The sequence below is a fragment of the Balaenoptera borealis genome (genome assembly GCF_965194805.1).
Source record: "Balaenoptera borealis genome assembly, chromosome: 4".
Lineage (NCBI taxonomy): Eukaryota > Metazoa > Chordata > Mammalia > Artiodactyla > Balaenopteridae > Balaenoptera > Balaenoptera borealis.
Window position 1 is genome coordinate 103,112,923 of NC_138861.1, and position 25,547 is coordinate 103,138,469.

At 35.6% G+C, this 25,547-nt stretch overlaps 1 protein-coding gene across 2 annotated transcripts in view; it reads right to left on the reverse strand.

Moving 5' to 3' along the window:
* The window catches only part of SLIT2 (slit guidance ligand 2), a 380,046-nt gene that overhangs the window by 51,937 nt on the left and 302,562 nt on the right, over nt 1-25,547 (reverse strand). For both annotated transcript variants that reach the window (XM_082391835.1, XM_082391836.1), the window contains 8 exons: nt 24,089-24,232; nt 22,363-22,529; nt 21,321-21,453; nt 18,094-18,162; nt 15,358-15,429; nt 14,803-14,874; nt 12,265-12,336; nt 9,343-9,506 (listed from right to left, as the gene is read on the reverse strand). In XM_082391835.1, coding sequence (XP_082247961.1) covers nt 9,343-9,506; nt 12,265-12,336; nt 14,803-14,874; nt 15,358-15,429; nt 18,094-18,162; nt 21,321-21,453; nt 22,363-22,529; nt 24,089-24,232 — 893 coding nt within the window. The remainder of the gene's footprint in view (nt 1-9,342; nt 9,507-12,264; nt 12,337-14,802; nt 14,875-15,357; nt 15,430-18,093; nt 18,163-21,320; nt 21,454-22,362; nt 22,530-24,088; nt 24,233-25,547) is intronic.

Here is a 25,547-nt window from a genome sequence, read left to right on the forward strand (position 1 = left end):
TTGGTACCAGAAAAACGAATGAAGTTGTTGTATCAAATTACAGTTGGGAAATTGCTGGGATTAATACTGAAGTGAGCCATGTAGAAATGTAATTTCTCACCCTCCTCCAATGTATTTATCAAATAAATTTAGCTATTCAGTACACTGGGGAAGTAAATGCAGCAGTTAATTAGAGCAGTATGTTAAATTAATGTCATACCCCGCAATAAATGGCTTTGTGTTTGCTAAAATGATCACACTTAGAATCAGCACTAGGAAAGGAAATATCTAAATGGTAATGGATTCCTGAGCAAGGCTAGAAGAAAGAAGACTCTTAGAACAAAGGCATAGGGTGAAGCAGCTAAGAATGTACGCCAGCAAAACAGCACGTCAGCAAATGCAAGGACTGTAAACATTCATCTGGCTACTTCCCAAGACCTTGAGGAAAACTGCCTTTTAGTCTATTTCTGTGCTTTCAACCTCAAAAGGCTGTAGTTTGAATGGAGGGGTTCAGGGTTGGCAGTTTCTAAGTTTATTCTGTGGAATGTGACATTTTTCAAAAATTATGTTTGATTATTTAGATAAGAAGCTAGAGATTGTTTTAGAAAAAAAACTGGGTATGTTTTGAAGAATTATTTTAATAGAGTATGCAGATAATGAAATTGCCAGGCTGAAGTAGCCTCTGTCCAGTTTTTAGCACAGTCAAGATTTATTGAATAAATATCCACTGAACCATATTTGATTAATAAGCACTATCTAATTTCTCCACTTTTTTTCCAGGACCAAGTTTCATTTTTAATATAGCACGTCTGCTCAACTATTTTCAGTATCTGCGATTTCTTATGGGTATATGAAGGGAGATTGTTGCTCTCCCGTACATATTCAGTTTAGCTACAAGAATCAAAATAACAAGCTTTCTCATGTGCACAGGCTTCTTCTGATAATTTCCTAAACCCACAAACTGTTCTGGTGGCATCAGGTTGAGGAATATATAAAATATTGAATTCTAATTTCTTCAGCTTGGTAAAGTTGACTCCTATAGCTACCATTCTATTTGCTTCTCCTTTTTTCAAATCCCTCTTTTAAAATCAATTCTTCAAAGATAATTTCTTATTTCTAGCACTTGAGTTTGAGTGAAAGGTAATTCAAAAGATGTCTATGAATTATAGAAATTCCAAATAGCAGCATCCTCTGATATGTCCAAATGTCTTAAAATGGTATGATTCCTTTTCCTATTTTATTTAGATTATAATTCCACCTAACTAAATGTTCTTCTTATAATGTGATTTTTACATCCACTTGGTTTATCTAAATTCATTTATTTTTATATTCTAACCCCTTGGAACTATATCTTTTGTATCTGGTTCTCTTCTCTCATTCATCTTCCCACCCATATTTTGCTTCTCTTCTAAGTCTACCTTCTATCTTGTCTTTGCCTTCAATTTGTGCTTCATTTTCCATCCGGGACAACTTCTCTGAGACCCTTTCTTGCAAAGTTCTTATTCAAGGGTAATCACATCTTTAATCTGTTTCTATAACAAGGAGATAATAGAGCCAAAGGGATATGCTAAAGTCAAAACAAAATGGTAGAAGGGTTAGCATAGTTCTCTAAGAGCAAACCAACACATAGAATCTTGCACACTTGACTGGTCTCAGATGAAAAGAAGACGTCCAGGAACAAGAAATAGACAAGCTCTTATCATAATGCATAGTAATCTTAGGAAGAGAATCAGAAGTCAACCAGGCCAAGTTAGTGATCTAGATGTGTTACTTAACTGTATGGAATTAGGAGAGTAATGGCAGTCATCTCAGTGGGTTGCTTTAAGCTTTAAATGAGATGCTAATGAATTCTCAGCACAGAACATAGTGAGAACAAGCACAGAAGCCACAGAAAGTTCTGACACTCTTTAAAGCCTAGATATCCAAAGAAGGCAGGGGCTGGGAGGGACATAAGTGGTTTACTTAAAAGGAGAAAAGAGAGTAAGTCTTCCTCTGTATGTTTGTTCAAATTTTAGCACAAAGGCAAATTAGAGCTTGCTGTTTATTCATTCATCGCAAGTTCATTGAGTACCTTCGGTCTATGCCAGGAGCTTTGGAAATTTGGAAAAACTGTAGGGGCCATTATTAACTAAAACAAGGGAGAGTGGAAATGGGCACCGAGAGATAATTTCCCATTGGGTAACGACACCTAGAGTGAATGGTTTTATGTTTTCAAGGACCGCAACTGTGATTTGTAAATCTGGCGTGGACAACCACGAGAAATAACAGCACACAATTAAGAAGGAGAGGTTCTTTTTGTTCTTGCATTGACGCTTGGCAAGGAACTACAACTTGATTGCTGATACAACTTCACCAATCTTCAAACTTTCTTTCTTCCAAAAGCCAGTTCCAAGAAGTGTTAAATTATTGCCAACACATTAGCCCTCCGAAGATGTATGCCATAGAGGAGAAAGATGCCGCAGAGGAGAAAACAAATTTAGCTTCCTGAATACAAATGTTTACTAATGTCACTGAAATGAAGGCCAGTCTAGGATATCTAGATTGATTTAAGATTAGGTCTGGACTTAAGAGAGTTCTCTAGCATCAGCTATATGGAGTGGAGTTGTGTTTAGCTTAATAATTCAAAGGGAAAACGAGCAGAAAGTTTGGTTAACAATTTGTCTTTGTCAGTTACTTTAACTTTGATGGAAGAACTGCTGGACCACAAATCCATTAAAGCTTGTAGGCAGACTTGCTTACTTGACTCAAATCACTAGCTATGCACCTGACACTAATATTGCCACCCACTGAGAATTGTATCTCACTTTGACTTATGACTAAAAGCTCCAAACACAAATTTCTAACTATATCCCAGAGTCTGCCTTCATTCTGGTGTCCCTTGGACACATGAGTCAATAGTAGAACCTTCTAGTACTGCCCTTGTATAAAGTCAGACGTAGATCAAAGACGACTCAGAAGAAACATAGGGGGATATTTGATATTGGGCATAACTAACTAGTAGTTCAGTAACAGAGACATCTATGGATCAACTACAGGACACACTTGCAAGAGAATGTGGAAAATGGGAAGGCATATTTTGGAATATGTTTTTTAAGTTTCTGCAAGCCAGCAAGGGGGAGGAATTCACTAGGTGAATGGAAATATGAATCTGAAGTTCATAAGAAAAGTCATGGCTAGACACTTGAAGCCACAGGACCGAAATCAATTAAATTAACAGGGCTAAGGAGAGAATCCCACATATGTCAATATTAAAGAGTGGGTAAGAAAGAGATGTCAGCAAAGGAATGAAGAGGCAACGGGAATGTACAAGAGGGAGCAGTGGCCACCACTGTCTAAAATGAAAAGAGGGCAAATAAAGAAGCTAAAAAGAAGCTATTGAAATGGGCAAGAGGGAAGTCACTGGTATCCCTATAGTTTCAACGGAGGGGTAGAGATGGTCCCTAGATGATAGGGGGTTAAAATCCTACAAATTTGCATTTTATAAATGGTTAAACAAAAACACAAAGATGGGTATTACACCTCTGTGATTCCCTGGCTTGGCCATTTGCTACACATGCATATGATCTTAAGCCAGTAAATAAACTTCTTGAAGCACACTTAAAAGAAAAAGAGCAATAATTACTTTATGGAATTATTGTATCAGAGATGATATAGATGTATGATATTTAAGAACGGAATACAAATCATTGATTCTAATCACCTATTAAAATAAATGTCTGTTGAAAATTTCCCAGTGTTTTAAGTTTTTTAAAAAGTATAATGAAAAACAGCCCTTGTTTGTTTTTTAAAGATGATGCTTTTGGCAAATAACTATGTAGAAACCTGAATATTTTCTTTAGTCAGCGAGCAAATCATAACCCCCCAAAGCTAAGGTTATTTCAAATTTATAACTATGTGCTAGTGATACTAAATCTGAAAATGTAAAAAGGATTTGACCAAGTTTTAAATACTATTTCAAAACAGATGTAACTAGTAAAGTTTTCATTACTTTAGGTTAAATTATTTAATCACCTTCATACTTTAATTAAATGATTAAGGACAATATTAACTAATAATTTTGAGGAAAAAAAAACAAAAGACCTTGAACTTGTCAAGAACACCCCCCGAAAGGAAATGTTGATCTCACTGGGAAAAAAAAAACTGACAATATTACAATGTTATTACTGAGAGATGTGGAATTTTTCCCAGAAATTCCAAAATCTAGAGGATTCTTCACCTATAAAAATAGCAGAAGAGATCAACCATGTGGTGGTGGAATGTTGATCATTCTGGGATATGAAAAGGTCCCAGGTTTCCCGACCCCTTAGCTGATCTTTACAGATAACTAATGAGGTATGTTGCGCACCATACCCCTGCCTCTTCATTGGGTTCCTGGCTACCAGACACCTGACCACTGGGGCTGCTTTCCCCGACTCGTGCTCCATTCTCAGTTCCACTTGACTCACTACAAGAGTCTCCTGATGCCCTGATGGACCTGGTGGTATTGGTTACAATTCCACAATTGTTTGGTTTGGATATACATTATTAATATTGTATATATATTTCTATCACCAAACTTCCATATCGTTTTGCAATTATCCATTTAAATGTATCTATCAGTAGAATATAAGCTCCATAAAGGCAGGGGTTTTTCTGTCCTATTTATTATTGTATTCTTAATACCTTGGAGCTGTGCCTGGTGCATAACAGGAACTCACATAATATTTGTTGAATGAAAGAGGCAATATACCACTTGTTTCCTTTAGACTGTTCACTCCTTAGCACACTTAAGTGTTTAATAAATGTCTGTAAAATTAAAAGTGAACAATTTAGTAGCCTGCATAGCTAAAGCTTCCTGAACCAAGAGCAATAAAGGAAATATTAGAATTTAACTATATTCTACATTCCATGCTGACATTTTCAATGAAAACCTGGAGAGGGCAAAACCCTTCATTTTCTGCTTGAGCATTCTAATATCATCTGATATTTAAAAGATGAAGACAGGACATCTGGGTTATAACAACAAGTCACGACCATCTGCTTCCCATTCAAGAATGCCCTAATCTGGGTATTAATTAAATATGCTCTGATAATCTATTTCATTCAGTTCATTTATTTCTGTTGTGCACTGAAACTATGAGATTATACTACAAAGAAAATACTCTGAAAAATGTAAGATAAAAATTGTATTGAAAGAATTAATTATTCAAAATAATATTATTGTCTTTTCTAGCAGAGAAAATATTTAAGTTATATTTAAATATAGCTACATAAACATGTTTTCAAATAAAGAATATTCATCTTCCTGCTGTAATTTGAAATTACATATTTACAAACTTTAATATTAGGAGTATGTACTTGTATGATTTTCATAAATAAATAAAACACATTAAAACTGGCACAAAAGTTAAATTAAAATATAAAAAACTCAAATTACAAAATATTTAAAGAAGTGTAATTTTACTGCTTTCAAGCTCATAAAGCATGTAAACTCAAAACCACAGTACTCAGTAGATTTCGCAGAGTTAATTATTTTAATGAATGGATTAGAATACTTTGCCTTTACCAATCCATTTATTATGAGTAAATATTTCTAGCAAAGAATATGAGAGTGGTTCACAATATTCTGACAAATATCGAGAAATGCTGGCAAAGAACATTATGAGTTTCAATGTTTGCTATCTCTCTAAAATTATGCTGTTATAGAAGAACTGAGTAAATCTTAAAGTTTGCTAAGTGCAATTACACTAAATTTGTTGAGTTCTGAATGTCTACACTTCTTGCCAACTGGCCTACACCTATGCTGTCTGCCATGTAGTTTAGGATGTACCTTGAAACATGTGTGATTTGTTAATTTGATGAGTCAGTGAATATTAAATAAACTGTCACAGTTCTAGCATTTTCCTACATCACAGCTGGGCTCCTGCAGTTCCACCCACCTGTAGCTCAGGTCCTCACACTTGCCTGCTTATGCAAACAACTGGCTTAGACACTCTTGTAAGAAACCTTTCACAGCCACTCTCTGACAGGATTTCTTCATCTGAGCCCTGTAGCACCAGCACTATGCAATATGGTAGCCACCAGCTACATATGACTATTGAAGTTTAAATTTAAATACAATTTAAAAAATCATTTCCGCAGTTGCCTTAGCTACATTTCAACAACCACACGTGGCTAGTGGCTACCATATTGGATAGCACAGGTATGGAACATTTCTATCACTGCAGAACGGTCTATCAGGCTCCACTGATCCAGACCAAAGCATATTTCCATTCATGCTATACTAAGAACAAAAGATACTATTAATGAAGAAAAGGTCAAATCAATTAGACAAATCTTGAGTTAAACAGACATTTATGCATGTATGTATGTATGTTTGTATTCACTGGTCTTCTGGGAACATTTAACAAATTAATGTGGGCACTTCCCTGGTAGCACAGTGGTTAAGAATCCACCTGCCAATGCAGGGGACACAGGTTCAAGCCCTGGTCCGGGGAGATCCCACATGCTGCAGAGCGACTAAGCCCGTGTGCCACAACTACTGAGCCTGCGCTCTAGAGCCCGCGAGCCACAACTACTGAGCCCACGTGCCACAACTACTGAAGCCTGCGCACCTAGAGCCCATGCTCCACAACAAGAGAAGCCACTGCAGTGAGAAGCCCACGCACGGCACCTAAGAGTAGCCCCCGCTCACCGCAACTAGAGAAAAGCTCGCACGCAGCAATGAAGACCCAACACAGCCCAAAATAAACTAATTAATTAATTAATTTAAAAAAATTAAAAAAATAAAAAAAGAAATATCTTCACGGAACTCTAAGTTTTAAGAATTGAAGATAAACACCAGCATTTTTCAAAGTGGAGCGTGAGTATCCCTGGGTACAGAGAGTGTAACAGAATCAGTCTGCAGTTGCTCAACTTGTCTATATACTCTTTCTAGAATCAATCTGCCCAATAACATGTCTACAAGTAAGCTTTTATGCCAGTTTCTCCTCCCCTATCTCCCCTTTGACAATCATCTCCACCTTACAAAAAAATGATATACTTCTCAGCCCACCAGAAATTTACCATGGGGCACTGCCCCAAGGAAGCATCTGAGGTTACAAAAGAATAATTTAAAACACTGGTTATTTGCAAAGCCTCTTGCAACCAATGCACATAATCCCAGAGAGGCATTTACAATAAAATTTTAATTTCAATTTTGAATATATTAGCATATTGATAAATAATTCTGCTGTCGCAATCAGTGTTGCATTAAGCATTATTGACAACAATTAATTCTAATAAAAATTTAAAAACTCATAGATCTTTAGTGGTAGGAAATTTTAAATATTCAAATTATATACATATTTTTGGTAGTGAAGAATGATACAGTTCTCTGAGGTACTGGAAATAGAAATTCAAGGAGAAAAATCGAAGTTTGAGGAAAAAGAGCAACATAAAATATTGAGGATCTTGTTTTTGTTTCTTTTAAAATTGGCTGTGATATTTAGATTCCACCCAATACATTTAAAAGAATAATGGAAGAGTGTTGTTTTAAGATATCAATATTTACAATGCACTGTGAATTACATCTCCTGTAACCATTTATAACTATGAAAAAACATCAGATGACCACTTAAAAATGTTTGGAGGAGGGAATACAGTTTTTGAAAATTCCTTCTTTCACCAACAGAACGTGGCATGCCGTCCCGCATCATATTTTTGCTGGTGTTTTGAAATGTTATAATAATAAAAATGGCAGCTAACCTATACTGAGAGCTTATTGTGTGTAAGGCAGTAAGCATGTTTTACATATATGAAATAAATGAATCCTCTTCCCCCAACTTTATTGAAAAATATTTGACAAATATAATTGTATGTACTTAAAATGTATAACCTGATGACTTGACATACATATACACTGTGTAGTGATTAACAAGAGCAAGGTAATATATATCCATCACCTCACACAGTTAACTTTCGTGTGTGTGGGGGGAGAACGCTTAAGATTTACTCTCAGAAACTTTTAAGTATCCAATACCATATTATTCACAATTGTCACCATGCTGTGCATTAGATCCTCAGAACTTATCATCCTTATAACTGAAAATTTGTACCCTTTCACCAACATCTCCCCATTTTCCCTCTCTCGCCGCCCCTGGAGACTACCATTCTATTCTCTGTTTCTGTGAAAACGACATTTTCTTTTCTTAAGATTCCACTTATAATATCTCATCTAATCTTAAAAAACCCTGTCTGGTATGTATTATCATCACCTCTGTCTACAGACGAGGAATCTGAACCGCAGGCTGGTTAAGGTAGTAAACTAAAGCTACATAGCTATTGAAAATTGAAGCTGGGATTTAGCCCAGGTGAAACCGGTCTGGTCTTCATTCTGTGATTCACTGCACACTATTACTTACTTAGATATGTTTTCCCACCTACATGATCAAGTGTTGAAAGCTTATCTTTTCAGGTAGGTCTGCAAATTCCTCTATGCTCCACAATACCCAAGGTTCAGTTTTACCCATAAAACAAGTTTAATAAGCATTTGCTGCTTACACATTTAGAATTTTTAAGAATTTCTCTCCTCCATCTAATAATTAAAAGTGGCCCTCTTGAAACATCAGAAATTAAGGATTATAGTAACCTTCTACCCTATTTTTGGTAAGAAACTTAAATCCATATATTTGACTAGAAAAAGTGGAAAGATATACAAAACAAGTTTAATAGTGATTAACTTTTGGTATTGTCCTTAATTGTTAGATTTAGATCTTTAGTTTCTTATTGTTTACATTTTCCTATTCTTTAGATTTTCTATGTTGGGCAGAGATTACTTTTGTAATAAGAGAAGAAAATATTTGTTACTAAGCCACTGTATAGAATTCACAAGTACATAAAACAAAAGGAAAAGAAAAGGATCCAAACAAGCAAGAAACAGCACCATCAACATAGGGAGAGTGAAGCACAGGAGGTGAGTCGGAAGGTCTGGCCTGAACACTGGGGAGGGCTCATTCCTCCTTACCTGGAATCAGGAAGCCACAGGGCTCTGGCAGCCCTAGGAGCAGGGTACACATTCAGACAAAGCAAAAGCAAAATATTTCACTTGTTAGAGGCTATGAGAGGAATTTCCAGAAATTGTGTACTCTTCATTTCTCCACACATTTTAAAGAAAACTTAGTCATTTCCAATGGATTATTTCTGTGATTTATTTGAAAATAAATTCTTTCCTTGGGCTCCTCAGGTAACTGCTCTGTCTTCTCCAAGTATGGGAAGAAACGGTAATTATTTATTGGAGTTTTTCAGCTATACCCATGAAATCTAGGAGCCCATGGTTTTCTTTTTTCTTTTAAATTAATACGGTGAAGTTTTATTTTCAGAAGTACAACTGGTTAAGAACCATACCTTGACATGTAAATTTTTTGGAGGGAGTTGTGAGTAATAGTTTATCTGCCATTTCTCCAGGGCCAGCACAGCGAGCAATTCCTGGTTCTTTGTATTCCGACTTTACCCAGTCGGATAACCACTGCATGTTACAGTCACAGTAAAGAGGGTTGGCTCCAATTGCTCTGTAAAACAACACAACAAAAGCACACACACACACACACAAGTATGGAAGCACCGTTATTATTTCCTAAGGGACCATAATTTATGGTGATGCTCAGTAGAAAATCCCTCTAGATTTATTGATAAAAATTTAGAAGAAAAATGGAGGCATTGGGGATTCCCCATTTTCTTGAATTATGTGCAACTGCGATTTAGTGAGTTGTCACCAGTGTTAACACTGACCTGGCTTTACAAAGTCTCCTTGTATTTGCAGACAGGTTTATACTAGGTGCAAGCACACCCCAAATGCACATTAACACTTCCTTCATTGATCAAAGATTTACTTAGTACCCAATCATTATGCCAGGTTCTGGGGACCCACATATGAATAATGCATTATTTTTAACCCCAAAAAACTCCTTCTGCAAAGGAGATTAACGTAAACTCATACATACAAGTAATTTTCATTAGAAGTGATATAGCAGAAGAATTTACAAGATAACTGTGAACAGAGGGGAACTCTTCTGGGAGACTGGTGGTTTAAGAAGTCTGAGCTTTTAGATATTTAGATTCAAGTACGTAGAAAAGGTTGGAAAGGATGTTTCAGGGTAAAGGACCAGTAAAACGCATGAAGATAAGGAAGCGCATAAAATAATAAAGGCACATAAAGCTAGTTCCCCAGAGCTGATCTGGAACTCCATTGGACGTTTGTCCCTTTAAAGTTTTTCATTTTAGAACTTTGGTTCCTACTCACATAAGCCGTTCTAGTGATAGGAAAAGTAATCAAGATAATGCTTGATTATAAATGCTAGCTATTTATTGTATCATTATGATATACAGGAATTGTGCTAGGCCATTTATATGAATTACCTCATTTTATCCTAAATAGAAACCCATGAGATCAACATTATTAACAACCCATTTTACAGATTAAAAAACTGAGGCCAGAGACGTTAACCAATGGATTCACAAATTTGCCAAGCTTGGGCACAAGTAGTGTGTGCATAAAGTAGCATTTAAAAACTGATTAATTCTGATTTATAATTAACTTCAGATTAGTAATGTTTCTAGGTATATAGTCTAAGCAAAATTATTCTTTTATGGAGAGGCTTTCAAAATATACTTACAAAACCTTAATACTTTATATTGCAGCTGTTTTAATGCCAAACTCTAGCCAAGAATTGGAGTGAAGTAAATGTTATGCTCATATGTATGTCAGATTCGAACCTTTCTTTTAAATTAAAAATGAGGGAAATGATGTTTTTGGGTCATTTAATCTCATCTCTACTGACATTTGCTAAGTCCTTACTATGCCAGGAGAAACAGTAAAAAATGTGAATGGAGCATAGCTCTCTCTGGTCTGGGGAGTAAAAGACAATTGCATAAAATGAAATACATGACAAATAGGATGCATGACAAAGAAGATTCAAATTGCTCTCCCTGTTGGGGAGGAGGGTCACATAAAGGACAATCCTACTTAGCTCAGGCAGCACCTTTCCCACGTAGCCTTTTCTGATTCATCACTTTAACACTAGCTGAACAGCCACTTCCTTCTCTAGGCAGCATTCCCTGCCGCAGTGCCGCAGTCCTGCACCCCTGAGCCAGGGGTCTCATTTACATAGGATCTCAGGCAAGTGACTTCCATGGAATTTGTAGAGAAGTGGCCCTGACGTCAACTTTGAGGTCGGAGCAGGGGCTCACACATGAAAAAAATGGAGGTCTTGCCTCCAGGGACCTAGTAGTTTAATGTAATGGAAGGGATATTGACAGCAGCAGTCCCATTGACAAAAACCTACACTGATCACACAGCCCCTATAAGGGAAATTCAGATGTAGCATGATTGACTACAGGCTCCTATTCTCTGCCCATCCCCTTCTCTCAATTTTCTAAACTTCTTATCTTCTTGGGGTTTGGTAGGCTTTGAAGAGGAGGGCAAATCCAAGAAAAAATATGGCAAGTAACCTCTTCTGGAGAACCAAGGGCCAACTGATATTGATATTTAAGCTGAAGCAGATAACTGTCACCAGGTAATGCCAAACTCAGCCTGACCTAAGAAGGCTTTGGATTCTAGGGCTGTTCTCTGAACTTCCTTCCAATTTGCCAAGGTCTTAACACTACAGCTAAAAATAATGGAACAATGGAATTTAACCCAGTTGTGTGCTTTGGACCTCATTATTAAATTGTTTTATTGTACTTCCAAGAAATATGGAGGTACAAACAGCCTGCTATGAGAGAGAATGCAAAGGAAAAAAATTTCAGCCAATATGAGGATTTGGCTGTTTCCCTCTCCCACACCATAATGTCTTAAACTTTGTCTAATTTATTTCTGCATGGTGCCATAGTCAGTGCTGAGTAATATTTGCTAAATAAATGAATCCAGTTTGAGCAAATCAGGATAGGCTTCCTTGAGGAGGTGATATTTGGGATATGACTTGGAAAAGCAGGGTTTGGGCAGACTGAATTGAAGGGGAGCTGATACTTAGAATCAGAGAACATTAAAGAAAAGGCATAGGCTAGGAAGTTGGGGAGCCATGTTTGTAAGAAGAGACATTTTTGAAAGCAGAGCTCAACTAATGGGGAGTTAGGGCCAAAAGGATAAATTAAGGCTATTTTGTAGAAGGCACCATATCTAGATTGAAAATCTTTACATCTTCTTTAAAGATGGAACCAATCACATTTTATGATGTGACAATAAAAATGGTGGCAGAGGACCATTTGTTCCAAACTCACTTGCCAGGGAGAGCTTGACCCTAAACCCACATTCATGAACTAGATACTCACAGGTGTGATAATGCAGAAAGATCGTTGAAAGCACCTTCAGGCACAACCGAAATGTCATTTCCATGTAAAGAACTAAAAGCAAGAAAAAGCAAAATTAAATTTCCTATTATTTCAGGGAGTTCAGAAAAATCCCCACGCATATATGAGACTTTAGTTTATAACAAGCTTTTAAAATTAGTGTAGAAAAGATGGTGTATTCAATAAATAGTCTTTACACAACTGGGTATCTATTTGGGGAAGCAAAAAGTTAGTTCCTTCTTCACATCATATGCATAAAGTAAATTCTAGATCGAAGAGTTAAATGTAAAAATAAAACTGCAAGTGTATTAAAATAAAATATAGATGAGTTCCTTTTTATAAATATGGGATATGGAAGGCTTTTTAAAGCACTATATTCTAAAACTCAGAAATCATAATGGAAAAGAGTGATAAATTTTTGACAATGTAAAATATATCCATAATATAAAAGATTACAAAACAATAAGGTCCTACTGCATAGCACAGGGAACTATATTCAATATCTTGTAATAAACTATAAGGGAAAAGAGTCTGAAAAAGAATATATACATATATGTATATATGTGTGTGTGTGTATATATATATATACACACACACACATATATAACCAAATCACTTTGCTGCAACCAGAAACTAACAAACACAACATTGTAAATCAACTATATTTCAATTAAAAAAACAAGATTATATATAAAAAACAGAATGGGAAATATCTGCAACATATGTAAGCTATAAGGATTAATTCCTCTGTAAAAAGACCTGCAAACTTAGAGTCAAGTGCATAAAGACAGGTATGTTAATAAGGAAAAGACAAAGTAACCATAGAAAATGGGAATTGATACAATCAGGCTCATAGAATAAGAAATACAAATGCTCAATAAACAAAATATACTCAAATGTTCTAGTAATTGGAATTGCAAATTAAAAGAGGAATGGAAAATACTGTTCCGTCTGTCATATGACAAAGATGAAAGGATTAATAAAATTCAATATTTACAAGAGTGCTTTGAAATAGGTACTCTGTTAAAATAGCATTGGTGGAAAATAAATTTGTAAATTGTTTGGGGGACAACAAGATGACTACTTTTGGTATTCTCCTAATATGCTTGACAGTAAGATGGATGTATAGGATGTTCATTCCAGCACTGTATAGAATAATGAAAATGTGGAATCAAACCAAATGATAGTAAAGATGAGGATGCTTAAATAAGTTATGGTCCCTTCATTCTACGGAACCCTCTTTACCAGTTAAACAGTTGAGGAATATTATATATGATGGAATGGAAAGTCTAAAGTCTAAAGCATATTGTTAAATAAAAATAGTCAATGACAGACTAAGAAAAACCCTATTTATGGTTTTTTTTTTTTTTTAAATTTATTTATTTATTTTTGGCTGCGCTGGGTCTTCGTTTCTGTGCGAGGGCTTTCTCTAGTTGCGGCGAGCGGGGGCCACTCTTCATCGCGGTGCGCGGGCCTCTCACTATCGCGGCCTCTCTTGTTGTGGAGCACAGGCTCCAGACGCGCAGGCTCAGCAATCGTGACTCACGGGCCCAGTTGCTCCGCGGCATGTGGGATCCTCCCAGACCAGGGCTCGAACCCGTGTCCCCTGCACTAGCAGGCAGACCCTCAACCACTGCGCCACCAGGGAAGCCCCAATGGTTTTTAAGTTATACAGCTGTAGGCATACATATATCAATACATAAAAAAATATATAAAAAAGGACCAGAAGAGAACATTGAACTGTTTAACTGTCAATTCTGGGGAGAGGATTGGGATTGAGGACCACATTTTATTTCACGTACTTTAAGATAAATTTTGTATAGTAAAAATATGTTGTGTTGTATTATATAACTTTTTTTTTTTTTTTTTTTTTTTTTTTAAAGAATTTTTTTTTAAGGCATTGTTTACTTTGCTTATTTATTTATTTTTGGCTGTGTTGGGTCTTCGTTTCTCTGCGAGGGCTTTCTCTAGTTGTGGCAAGCGGGGGCCACTCTTCATCGCGGTGCGCGGGCCTCTCACCATCGCGGCCCCTCCCGTTGCGGGGCACAGGCTCCAGACGCGCAGGCTCAGTAGTTGTGGCTCACGGGCCTAGTTGCTCCGTGGCATGTGGGATCTTCCCAGACCAGGGCTCGAACCCGTGTGCCCTGCATTGGCAGGCAGATTCTCAACCACTGCGCCACCAGGGAAGCCCCTTATATAACTTTTAATGAAATTAAAATTTCCTATATTTCTTCCAAAATTAATTAGATCTATATAAAACTACATCTTAATATCATATATTATCAAATAAGTCACCCCAGCAACAACATGTTACAAAAGAGAAAATTATGTTGTCCAAGTAAAAGATGTTGAGAATTGATACCGTAAGATAGAATTTTCCCATTTCCAAATCTGTAGTAAATCCGAATTTATATAACCCCAAATACCCCAAAATAAACAAAGCAGCTAAATCATTAAAAAGACAACCCAAAATCCAGATGCCTAAGAAAAGAAGTATTTTGTTAAACATAAGATGCTTACAGTAATCGAAGAGACTTCAATCCATCGAAGGTTCGAGGAGGAATGCATCTCAAACGGTTGTAACTAAGAATTCTGAAAGCACACGTAAGCCAATTTGTTTTACTCAAGTATCCCCAAATGGCCAAATGTCATTTTTTAAAATAAAGCAGTTAAGAAAAGGGTTACTTTAGCATCTTATAAATTGAGAATATTGATACATAATATCCTTTCAATCTTTGTGCTGTTACATCAATACAACATATTTATTTCTAAAATACAGTCTAGAATGCTTCCTACCACTGCTGTTGCTGTTGCCTCAACCGTGTCCTTCCTAAGGTGACTTCCTCTGAAAGTCTGTCTAAGGATCTCTCCCAAACCTGCCACAAATGCAAATTATTCTTTGTTTCTTTTATAGAACCCAACACTTTTTATACTATCTGTATTTGTTGACTGAGGTTTTTATTTGTCTGTTTCTCCCAACAGTATTAACATTTCTTGAGGGCAGAAACCCTGTCTTGTTTACCAGGAATGTCCAGTGAATTAAGGAATTAACTTAGTACCATACTTGCTACTCACAAGGTGAGGAGCTGGGTCATGTTGCTGAAGCTCTGATTAGAAAGGGTGCTTATTCGGTTGTTACTCAAGTCTCTAAAAGAGAAAAAGAAAGAAATGGAGTCTACTGTTACCATAGAAATTGACATATTAGTGATTCTTAGAAAGAAAAGGTTCTTCTTGCTCACAGTTATAGCAGCATTGTTAGGACTCAGCTTTTATCTGAAAATAACAAAACATTGGGTAATCCTCTGGGGTAGACTGTAATGTTATTCATAATTATTCATGCCCAAGCCTGCTGAAATTAGAAGTGCCCATGTGCCTTGCTTTGGCCAGTGAAGTGTGGGCACCAGCGCTGGTTTCACTTCAGAGCAGAAGCTTTAGAGCAAGCTCACTCTTCTCATGTCCCTTTGCTCCCACCTCTGCAAGGCTCCTGATGTTCCACAGAGAGGCCGTACCCATTGCCTGATCCCAGGGCAAAGACAGTGGAGGCCATTCACAACAGACACATTTGATAGGTGAGAAATAAACCTTTGTTCTTGAAAGTTCCATCAGTTACACATACTTCATCTTCACTGTCACATACAAATATTCAAACTGGATAACTGAAAGAATCCCTCATTTAGTTACATTACAATGCCATCATTAAAAACAACACCATAATTAAAAACTTTGCCTGTGGCAAAGTCACTGGCACCTAGATGGTCCTTAGTAAATGTCTGTTTAATAAATGATAAGTAAATGAGAGCGATGTGGATTTTTTATCAATGCTAAATGGGTATTTATAAGTGTAATCTGTACTACAGGTTGTAATTTATATTCAGTGAACTTGATCTTATTTTTATTATATATAATATATACATGATATATATAATATAATGACATATAATACATATTATAAATATAATACTGTAATGTATAATGTATTTTAATATATAATAACATATATATAATGACATATTATATATGTTTTGCATTTTGCTTTAGAAAAAATTAGTAAATATATACATACATTCACTCACATATATATGACAATGTGATACACATATTAGTGAATATTCACTAATTTTTATCTAAAGCGAAATGCCAAATATATGACTAAAGGAAGATTCATGAATAAATGGAAGATTATGGGTCATAATTTATGTTCATCTATGTCTCTGTGTGTATTTATGTTCACTATATTTTTCTGAAGCAAAATATATGAAGAAATGCAAGGTTCGGAAAAGCTGCTGAAGATTATCCACATTCCCTTATTAAAATACCAAAGTATCAGTAAAATGGACCAATGAAATTGTGAAAATGGTAGGAATGTTATAGGAGCTTTATAATCCATCTTCTTAGTTGCTGAAGTACTATGGCTAAATTTTAAAAAATAAATAAATACATCGATACTAGCAGAAGTTACTTGCCTAGAGTTGTATAATGAGTCACTGGTAAAACCATTTCTGGATCTATAAATTCTCATTTTTCATTTCCAAACTGGTTTTAAATAATCACATGCTGTCTCACAAATGACCCAATTCTGCTGAAGTGACCCTTTGGAAAATGCAACAATTTAATGGTTTATTTAACAGAACAAATGTATGTAATCAGTTCTTGCTGCTATTAAATAAATAACTAAAGGCAGAACAAGATATCTTAGAGGATGTTCTTTTTGCTTAATTTAATCATTTGTCATTTAAGCAGTTCTATACACTTCCTACAAAGTGTTTGGTTTTCACATACATTTAAGGAAAGCTGAAAAGGATCAACAGCCTCCACGTGCTTAGGGTAAAGTTCACAATGAGAAACATAACATTTTCTGCTACCTAGGTTTCTAGAATTTACTAATTAGGAACAAACCCTTTTTTCTAGGAACACCAGAAATATAAGACAGCATATTTACTCTAAAATCAGATACATGTAAAGATAAAGTATTTCCCTTTATATCCACTATTGTTGCTGATTTTTTTGTTTTGTGACAAGTTTTATCAATTACCAACAAGGCTACTCTAAGTGTGACAGTATATATAGTAAGATTATATCTTTTTAAAAATATAGTGTGCATAACTAGATTGAAATGAAATGTTTGTATGTTTAAATATAATCTTGTATTTACAACTTAAAGATTGTAAAAAATTGTTTACATACATTAATGAAAGAGAGATGCTACTTTAGGAGGACATCAAACCAAACTGGTAAAAACAATTCAATGTTTTGACGTTTATACTCCGAAAGTCAGTATCTTTGTCAAGTTTACTTAAATACTATATGAGTAAATATGGATTTTATAAAATAAATTTTAATACTGGAAGCCCATATGTTAATTCATAGTGTATTAAATAAGAAAATCAAGCCTAATAAACTATATTTATAATATAGTCTCAGTAAAGCTATTACTATCTACTCTGTTTTATTTAAAGTCGAGAATAAAAACATTGTTTTCCATTTTTCTTTCCTTGGATTGTCATAAAATAGCTCATATTCATCTTCAATAGAAGTATGCAACTTACTGCCTTTCTATAATTCTCTGATACTTAGACTTCATTGTATTTGTACTTTGAATAGAGGAGGACCTTTTTCTAAGATGCACCATTGCCTGATTGATATGCAATGAAAATGTGGCTAGTGATCCAGAACCACAGTGAGCAAGAAGGGAAGCATCTAACTGAAGATGATTTATATTTTCTGAAAGGTTCACTAAATCTTCTGCCCCTTGCTATCCCCATTTTCATGAAATAAAATAAGAAGTCAAAGACAGAAAAATACATTACTCACATAAGTGTTAAATGCTTGTAGTTAGAGAGTTCCTTAGGAACCAGTGTAAACTGGTTTCCATCCAGATACCTGAAAACAAAGAAACAATATTATTTTTTTAAAAAGTAACAATAGCGAATCCTCAAATAGTTGAACAATATTTCACTCTCAATTGAAGCAAGGAAACACTTGGAAATTTCAGCTTTAAGATGTCATGTTCCCAGCTAGGACTGCTATTTAAGAGAAGTAAAAAAACCACAGTTGTCCAATCCAGTACAATTCTTTTGTGGATTACTTAGGCTAAATTATAAAACCAAGGACAGACTGGTGAGTCCGGTTCTTTGTGGTTTATCTAAGAAGGCAACGCATGTATCCAACCATTTGTGTGTCAGCAAGAAGGGTCATTCAATCAACTATATTTTAAGTCAGTCTTCAGTTCACTTGTGTTTATGTGGAAACAACACCATGAAATGCATTCACTACTGGCAGGAAGTTGCTATCCCCAGCAAGACCAATCTTCCCTGCCTTACTTTGTATCAACACACTTAGTAAATAACAACGGATGATTCAAAGGATATATTTGGGAATTTGAATGTAATTAGATTTCAGTTAAAAAAAAATCTTAAAAACAGTTCCACCCTTGTACATCTGCTCGGTGATATTAATTTTAGAAGGTTTCATAGAAAATCACAACATTTATCAAGTGCACAAGTACAGCACAGTAACAATACAGTAAGAAGCAAATAACCACATGTAAGTAAAATTTCCCTTTCTGATTAGAGTCAGCAGAATGATCAGAAAATAAACAGTCTTTGGGCTAACAGTCAAGACACAGAAGTAAATGAATGCTTAAAGGTATATCCATGATGTCACAAAAAGAAAAATAATTTCATCTCCTCCCAAGGCTGTTCTTTCCCAGAATGTAGACGGTGATGGGTAAAAAATGCCTTTCAGCAACTTGGGCCATCTGGTTATAGATGTGCCCACAAACAATTCTGCCACATTGGGCATGTTGCCCACCCTGCCCCAGGGCTGTGGCCTATCTCCAGATCCGTGGCTGAGGTTCGTATTTTTGTTGGATATAGAAGTAGCTGAGAAACTGCCTAAGATAGCAATCTATTTCAAATACTTCAAAATGAAAAAAGTTATATAAAAGGCACAAGTTATCAAAATATGTAATGAATATGTGATTAAGAGTCAGGCTTTTTATGACTTCTTATGCCTATTCAAATTTTCTGACTTCATGTTTCAACTTCTCTCCCCTCTTTCTTTTCTCTAGCTAAGCATTTCTTGGTACCACTAGAGGGAAGCATAATCCCATGTACTTCAGCACTTTTCCTTTACTCCAAAAAGCATCCTAACACAAAGCTAAAAAGGTTCAGAATGTGCACTATGAATGCTTACAAGTAAAACAATCTAAGAGGGAAACTATATGGAACTGATTAAAAATAATGGATACCATTTGTTCAAAACTGTCCACCACTACATACTTATATTTGCCAAATTCTTTAATAATTTAATATAATATGCACATGGAAATTTTCTAATACATGCATATATGTTACTGGAGAGAGGGATCCTGCTGACTTGGTATGCTTCTAGGAATAAGCTCTTGGGGAGGTAAAGCGAGAATTCACAGGAGATGAGTTAATGTCTTCCTCATCTCTAAAACGTATTTTCTTTAAAAAAAGAATTACTTTTTAATAATTTGTAGAGGAATAGATTGAAGATTCAACTATCTGACAGAAGAAACACATAGATGGCATAGACAAATGAATCAAGCAGGTTCTCAGAGGTAATTTAACAAGGAAATTAAAAGACATTTAAAATTATTTGATGGGAATCAGGTAAAAGGACAAAGGCATGGGCCAGTTAAAATGGTAGAAGGAGGGATTTAGCATCAAAGATGATCTAAATGTTATGCTGGGTATTATGTCCTTGGCTGGGGCGTTGTTATAATCAGTATTTTGCATATAGAATACTCTATAGGCATCTATCTTCCCAACACTGGATGGAGGGTAATCTTCTGAAATAAATACATATCAAAATGAGAATTAAGAATTTAATCACACACACACATAAAGCAGTGCTTACAGTTAACTAACAACTGTGATTGGTAACAAAAGAGAGAAACTGAGCCCTTTACAGCAGTTCAGCTTCAAGAGGGAAGCTCACACACTTTTTCTCAAAGTATCAATTCAGGGCCAAATTAGAATTCATAGAACTGCACATGATTTGAAAATAAGTTCCTTGATAACTGAAATGACATCTTCTTGAACCTGACTGCCTATGTTCCAGGTTGCCAAAAGTTTATCAAATCTGCTCGTTTGCAATACTTGTACATTTGTGCATGAATTACAGGTAAACATCTGCATGAATTCCATTTTTGATACATGGCTTCACAGAGAAAAAAATAAACAGAGGCAAAATGACTCAATCGCATATCAATCGCATATCAAGCATTTGTCCGTGGTTCTTCGTATACAGATAAAGGAATGAAATGGAGCCTGCATGTACCATTGTTAAAGCAGCTAATGCTTAGGTTTATTCCATTCCACATATAAAGCATAAGGCAGCTAAGGAAGTGTGCGTGGTGCTTAGTATCTTTATATGTCTATATTGGCTATGTAATTTGTAAATATCAGTTCTGAAAACGTTAGGGAAAATTGGCCCCATGCCCTTTATGATCTAAAGGACTCTGATTCAAGTCCAAAGGGCAGTATCTCCTTTTAAGGGTAAAGATTATGTCAGCTTCTCCCACGCCCCACGTATTTATGTATCCCCTGTGTGAGATAGTCTCCAAGGGGACACATGGTAAAGAATAATCAATCATATGAAACATCCCAGTCACCGTAGATGAACTAAATACATAGCATTTCTCAAGGTGCATTTGATGGAACATTACCATTGCAAGATACTCCATGAGAAAAGGGCTATGGAGACAACTAAGTATGGGAACTACCTTAGAGTTTACATCCTCTCCTGGAGCTCACACTGCACATTAGCATAATAAAGGCTCTGAGAAATCCTACAGTGAAAAACAAAGAGAAACACACAACCAGCCTTTCCCAAGGGGACCTGAACTAGCTTTTATATTATTTGCTTAGGGTTTTCCATGATACTAACTAATGGCCCACAGAATGAATGTAATTTGCCAACAAGACTCAAAAGATTTTTGTTTGGTCTCCATTTCCCTTGGTGTGTGAAATATTAATCCTTCAGGAAAGGGAAAGACAAGCTCTACTTACAATTCAGTGACATCTCTTGGAATACCTTTGGGCAAGACCTTCAAGGCTTTGTTGCTACATCGGACCACCGTGTCCAAGCAGGTACACTCCGTAGGACAGCGAGAGAGTGGGGAACAACTATTGTCATCATTTCCTAAATTGCCAAAAGAAATACAGGAAAACCCAGATTTGTGGCTTTGAAGATGCTAGAAGGGATTTTATGCCTTTAGCTTAACAAACACAAGAGTCTTCAGCCATATGATGACTTATGTATAGGACATTAAGTATTTACAAATCGACACCATACATTCTGTGCAGGTCTCTTTTCAGACTGCCTAGGGCAGAATTCCAGAAAACAATTCACAGTTTGTATTATCAATACGATTATAATGTTGTGTTCTTTGTTCAGTTGTTTATACAAATTATACTTTTAATTAGAATATATAAACTGAATTATGGAGAAATTGAAAAGAGACAGACATGAAGAGACATAAACGGACAGATTAGTTTTACATGGTTAGCAAAAAGTATAGGCCCCTCATTTGAAAACATACGGCTCAAATGAGCTCTTCATTTATTGCCAACAATTACAGAACCTATGTTCTACCTACATTACAGGGCTATTATGAGAATTAAATGTGATGATATACAGAGAGGACTAAAAAGTGAAAACTATTATTCTTGTTAGGTTTACTAGAATTTCTACTTTATGAGTCAATTGCTTTTATCATTGGTAGTTAAATGGTAGTTACTAAAAGAGATGCTTAGAATAGTAAAGAAAAACAAAAATGAAGCTATTTAAATAGTATCAACCACAAGTTGGAAATTAGAAAATCTTATAAAACATTCAGAAACACAAACCAAGTAGAGCTAGATGTGAGAGTACCGTCTGAGCAAGTAAGTACCCTGTTGCTAAAACAAAACAAAACAACAAAAACAAAGCAAAAAAATGCATAATAACTATCCATTGCCTGAACTATGATGTACTGTCTAATTATGCCCCACAGCATCAGAACAATCACCAGAGAGTGTCTGGTGGTCAAAGACCTGCAGGCTTTCTTACCATCATCACAAGTGAAGTCTTGAATGGCAACATCCTGGATGGGGATTTCTTTGAGGAAGTAGGGTTTCTGACATCGAGGATTTCCCGTTACAATTCTTTTCTTCCTGAGCCATTCTCCCAACCAAGCCAGGTAGCAGTTACAATTAAAAGGATTGGCCAAGAGGTTTCTAAGCACCACATGCAAACAATGCAGAGTTCAGTTTAGAGGTTCGCTTTCTGACTTCTCAAAACCCCATGCTACCATTTTCCCATACTGTATCTGTTGGAATGATTCCTTCGTAGTCTTTGTATTTACCCCACCCCCAATTCATGCTCAATCACACATAACATATGGGATGTGTTCTTTGACTGAAATATCTATGTTTGGAACATACAAAATAAGAACAATATTTTCATATAAGAATTCTTCAAATAATTTCATATGAAAAATAAAGTGAAGGTAGCAATTCAGGGTTTAGGCAGTGAATCCTGATAGATATCTCATTTAGAGATAATTTAAACTTGTCAGAGATCTGACTTACTGTCAAACTTCCCTACACTGATAATGCAGTAATTTAATATAAAGATGAAGGCTGATTACCTTATATTATTGAGTTTAACCTGACAACAGCTATTTCATTAATTTGTCATTTCAAGATTTCCATCTCTTATTTGCTCCAGAGAATAGGTTTCCCATCCGAACTGACAGCTGAGTTGATTAAATGCCAGTTATAAAAATGAACTTACTTCTACAAATCTCAATACTTATGGCATCTCACCACTTCAGCACAAACCTATTGACAATCCCATTATTTATAAACATGCCATCTTTAATATGCACAAATTAGTCACTTGATGGAAAATGTCACATTTTATGTGGAAAGAGGATTAAATACCTTACTGATGGATGGATGTTTCCCTCAAATTATTTCTTCAGGGACTTGAGCTATGTTGAACATGATTTTTTTCCTTCTAACTACCTTTTCAGTTAAATTAGTATTTTTAGATGCCACCATTACCAGGAAGCCATATCAGTTATAAGGTTTATCATTTCAAACACTGCTTTTTAAATACTGACATACAAGGGCCCTGAAACACTTGGAAAGTTTGTTTGTTTTCTGACACTTTCTGAGTTCTATCTGTAGACCTACAAATATTCTTTGTTCTCCAACTGTCTACATAAAATGTGCTCTTGGATAGGCTCAGCCTATTTCTTTAATATCTTCTTAATATCACAGTAAATGCCCTCTGGTGAGCTTTTATTGTTGGTCTGGTCATCCTAATATATCTCCTGTCATTGTGAATGATCCTTTTGAGTACAGTTTGTTGGCAATAACCCTATCAACTCTGTTTTTATAATACTTATATTGTGAAGACTCCAATGTGAGAGCACTGGGAAAAACAAATCTACATTTCTTTTATTTGTAAAAGAATAAAATAATTCTCAATCAAATTATAAGATTATCATTTATAAATTAAGCCACACCACATTGTTATAAAAACAAATGATTGAAAAACTACCATGATTTTTGTTAAATTTTAATATAGGATAGTAGGCAATGTTTTTAGAAAAATTAAAATAAGTTTAACATGAACAAATTTCTCCTTTTTAATAAAAAGAAGTCTAAGTCTTTGATCTCATTTTTATGAAATGCTTAGTAATGCATTAAAATGTTATCAATAAAAGTAATAAATATAATACACTGGCTCAATTAATACATAAATGAAAACTACTTTTCATACTTACAGAGTAGATAAAGAATGGAGAGTATCGAAAGCCCCTGGTGCAATTGTAGTAATTTGATTATCATATAAAGAAAGCAAACGCACAGAACTGAGTCCTGTGAAACTGTCGTTCCCTACGCAGCTTATACGATTACTTCTCAACATCCTGAGGGGAAAAAATACAACATCATTATGGAGATAAAATATCAGGCAATCAATTTTGCCTATCTTAAGACCGAAACAACCCCTCTTTGCAAATGTGTAGCATTCATTCCTGCTTTCTGAATGTTCTCCTGTCATTAGGAATTGCTGTAGATATGTACAAGTCATCCCTTGGTATCCCTGGGAGATTTGTTTCAGGACCTCCTGCATATACCAAAATCCGTGGCCCTCCATATCCGTGGGTTCCGCAGATGCAGAACACGTGGATATGGAGAGCCGACTATATTAAGAACCTTGTGCTAGAATAAAATGCATAGAGTTGTCACTGATAACATTCAGTTACAAAAACTCATGAGCCTCAGCACCAGCTTACAATCCCATCTAGTGAGGGTAGAATGTTTTCCTTTAATGATACAATTATGTTGCACTCTTATATAATGTCCTAATTCACCTATAGCTCTCTAAGCCCTTGAAGCCCCATGATTTATGTATTCTAAGAAGCATTACATTTGCTGCTGAAGAGAAAGGAGGCAAAAAAGAATCAATAGCCACAGAAAATGAAGAATTGAGGGCATCTTAGGGACTTACAGCCAAGTCAATGTCAACACGGGCTGGAGGAGCCAAACTTGACTGAGCTTCCACAAAGCCTGAATAAATTATTTGTTTTGAGTTTAGACTTAAAAGGAGGCAATACTTAAGAGATCCCAGTTGTTCACAATAAAATTTCTCTTGAAAAAAATTCTGACCATTTTTTCTTTAGTCATTGCCATTAACAGGATTAACACTTTTGTCATTTCTTCATCACTGCTAAAATTTTGGCTGTTTCTCAATTCTTTTCCTAAAATGTTTATTTGTGGGGCTTAGAAAAGGAATGAAAAGCTTCTTAAAATCCCATGTAAAGATGAACAGTTGCCATAAACTTTATTCAGAATTTCTGAAAAGTTAATATTCTCCTTAATTCTTCTAGACATGGGTTGATCACCCTGCTAGAAGACTGCAAAAATAACAACAAAGCATTCCTTTAAAATTCTAGATTGTCCTATAATAAATAAGAAATATCAGCTGTTGCATTCTGCTAAGTCACAGATAACAAGAAAGGATAATGCCCTCCTTATCAAGGCATAGTTTTACGTTAGGAAACAAATGCACAACAGAAAAGTAGTCCTATCAGTACTATCCTTTGTCATAAATAGGAAAGAACATTTGGTCTTAATCTTGTTGGAGTCACAGACTCCTGGGAAAAGTCGAGAAAAGCTTTGCTTTCCATCACTGGAAAAATCCACAAGCACACATATGTACCACATTTTGCCTGCAACGTC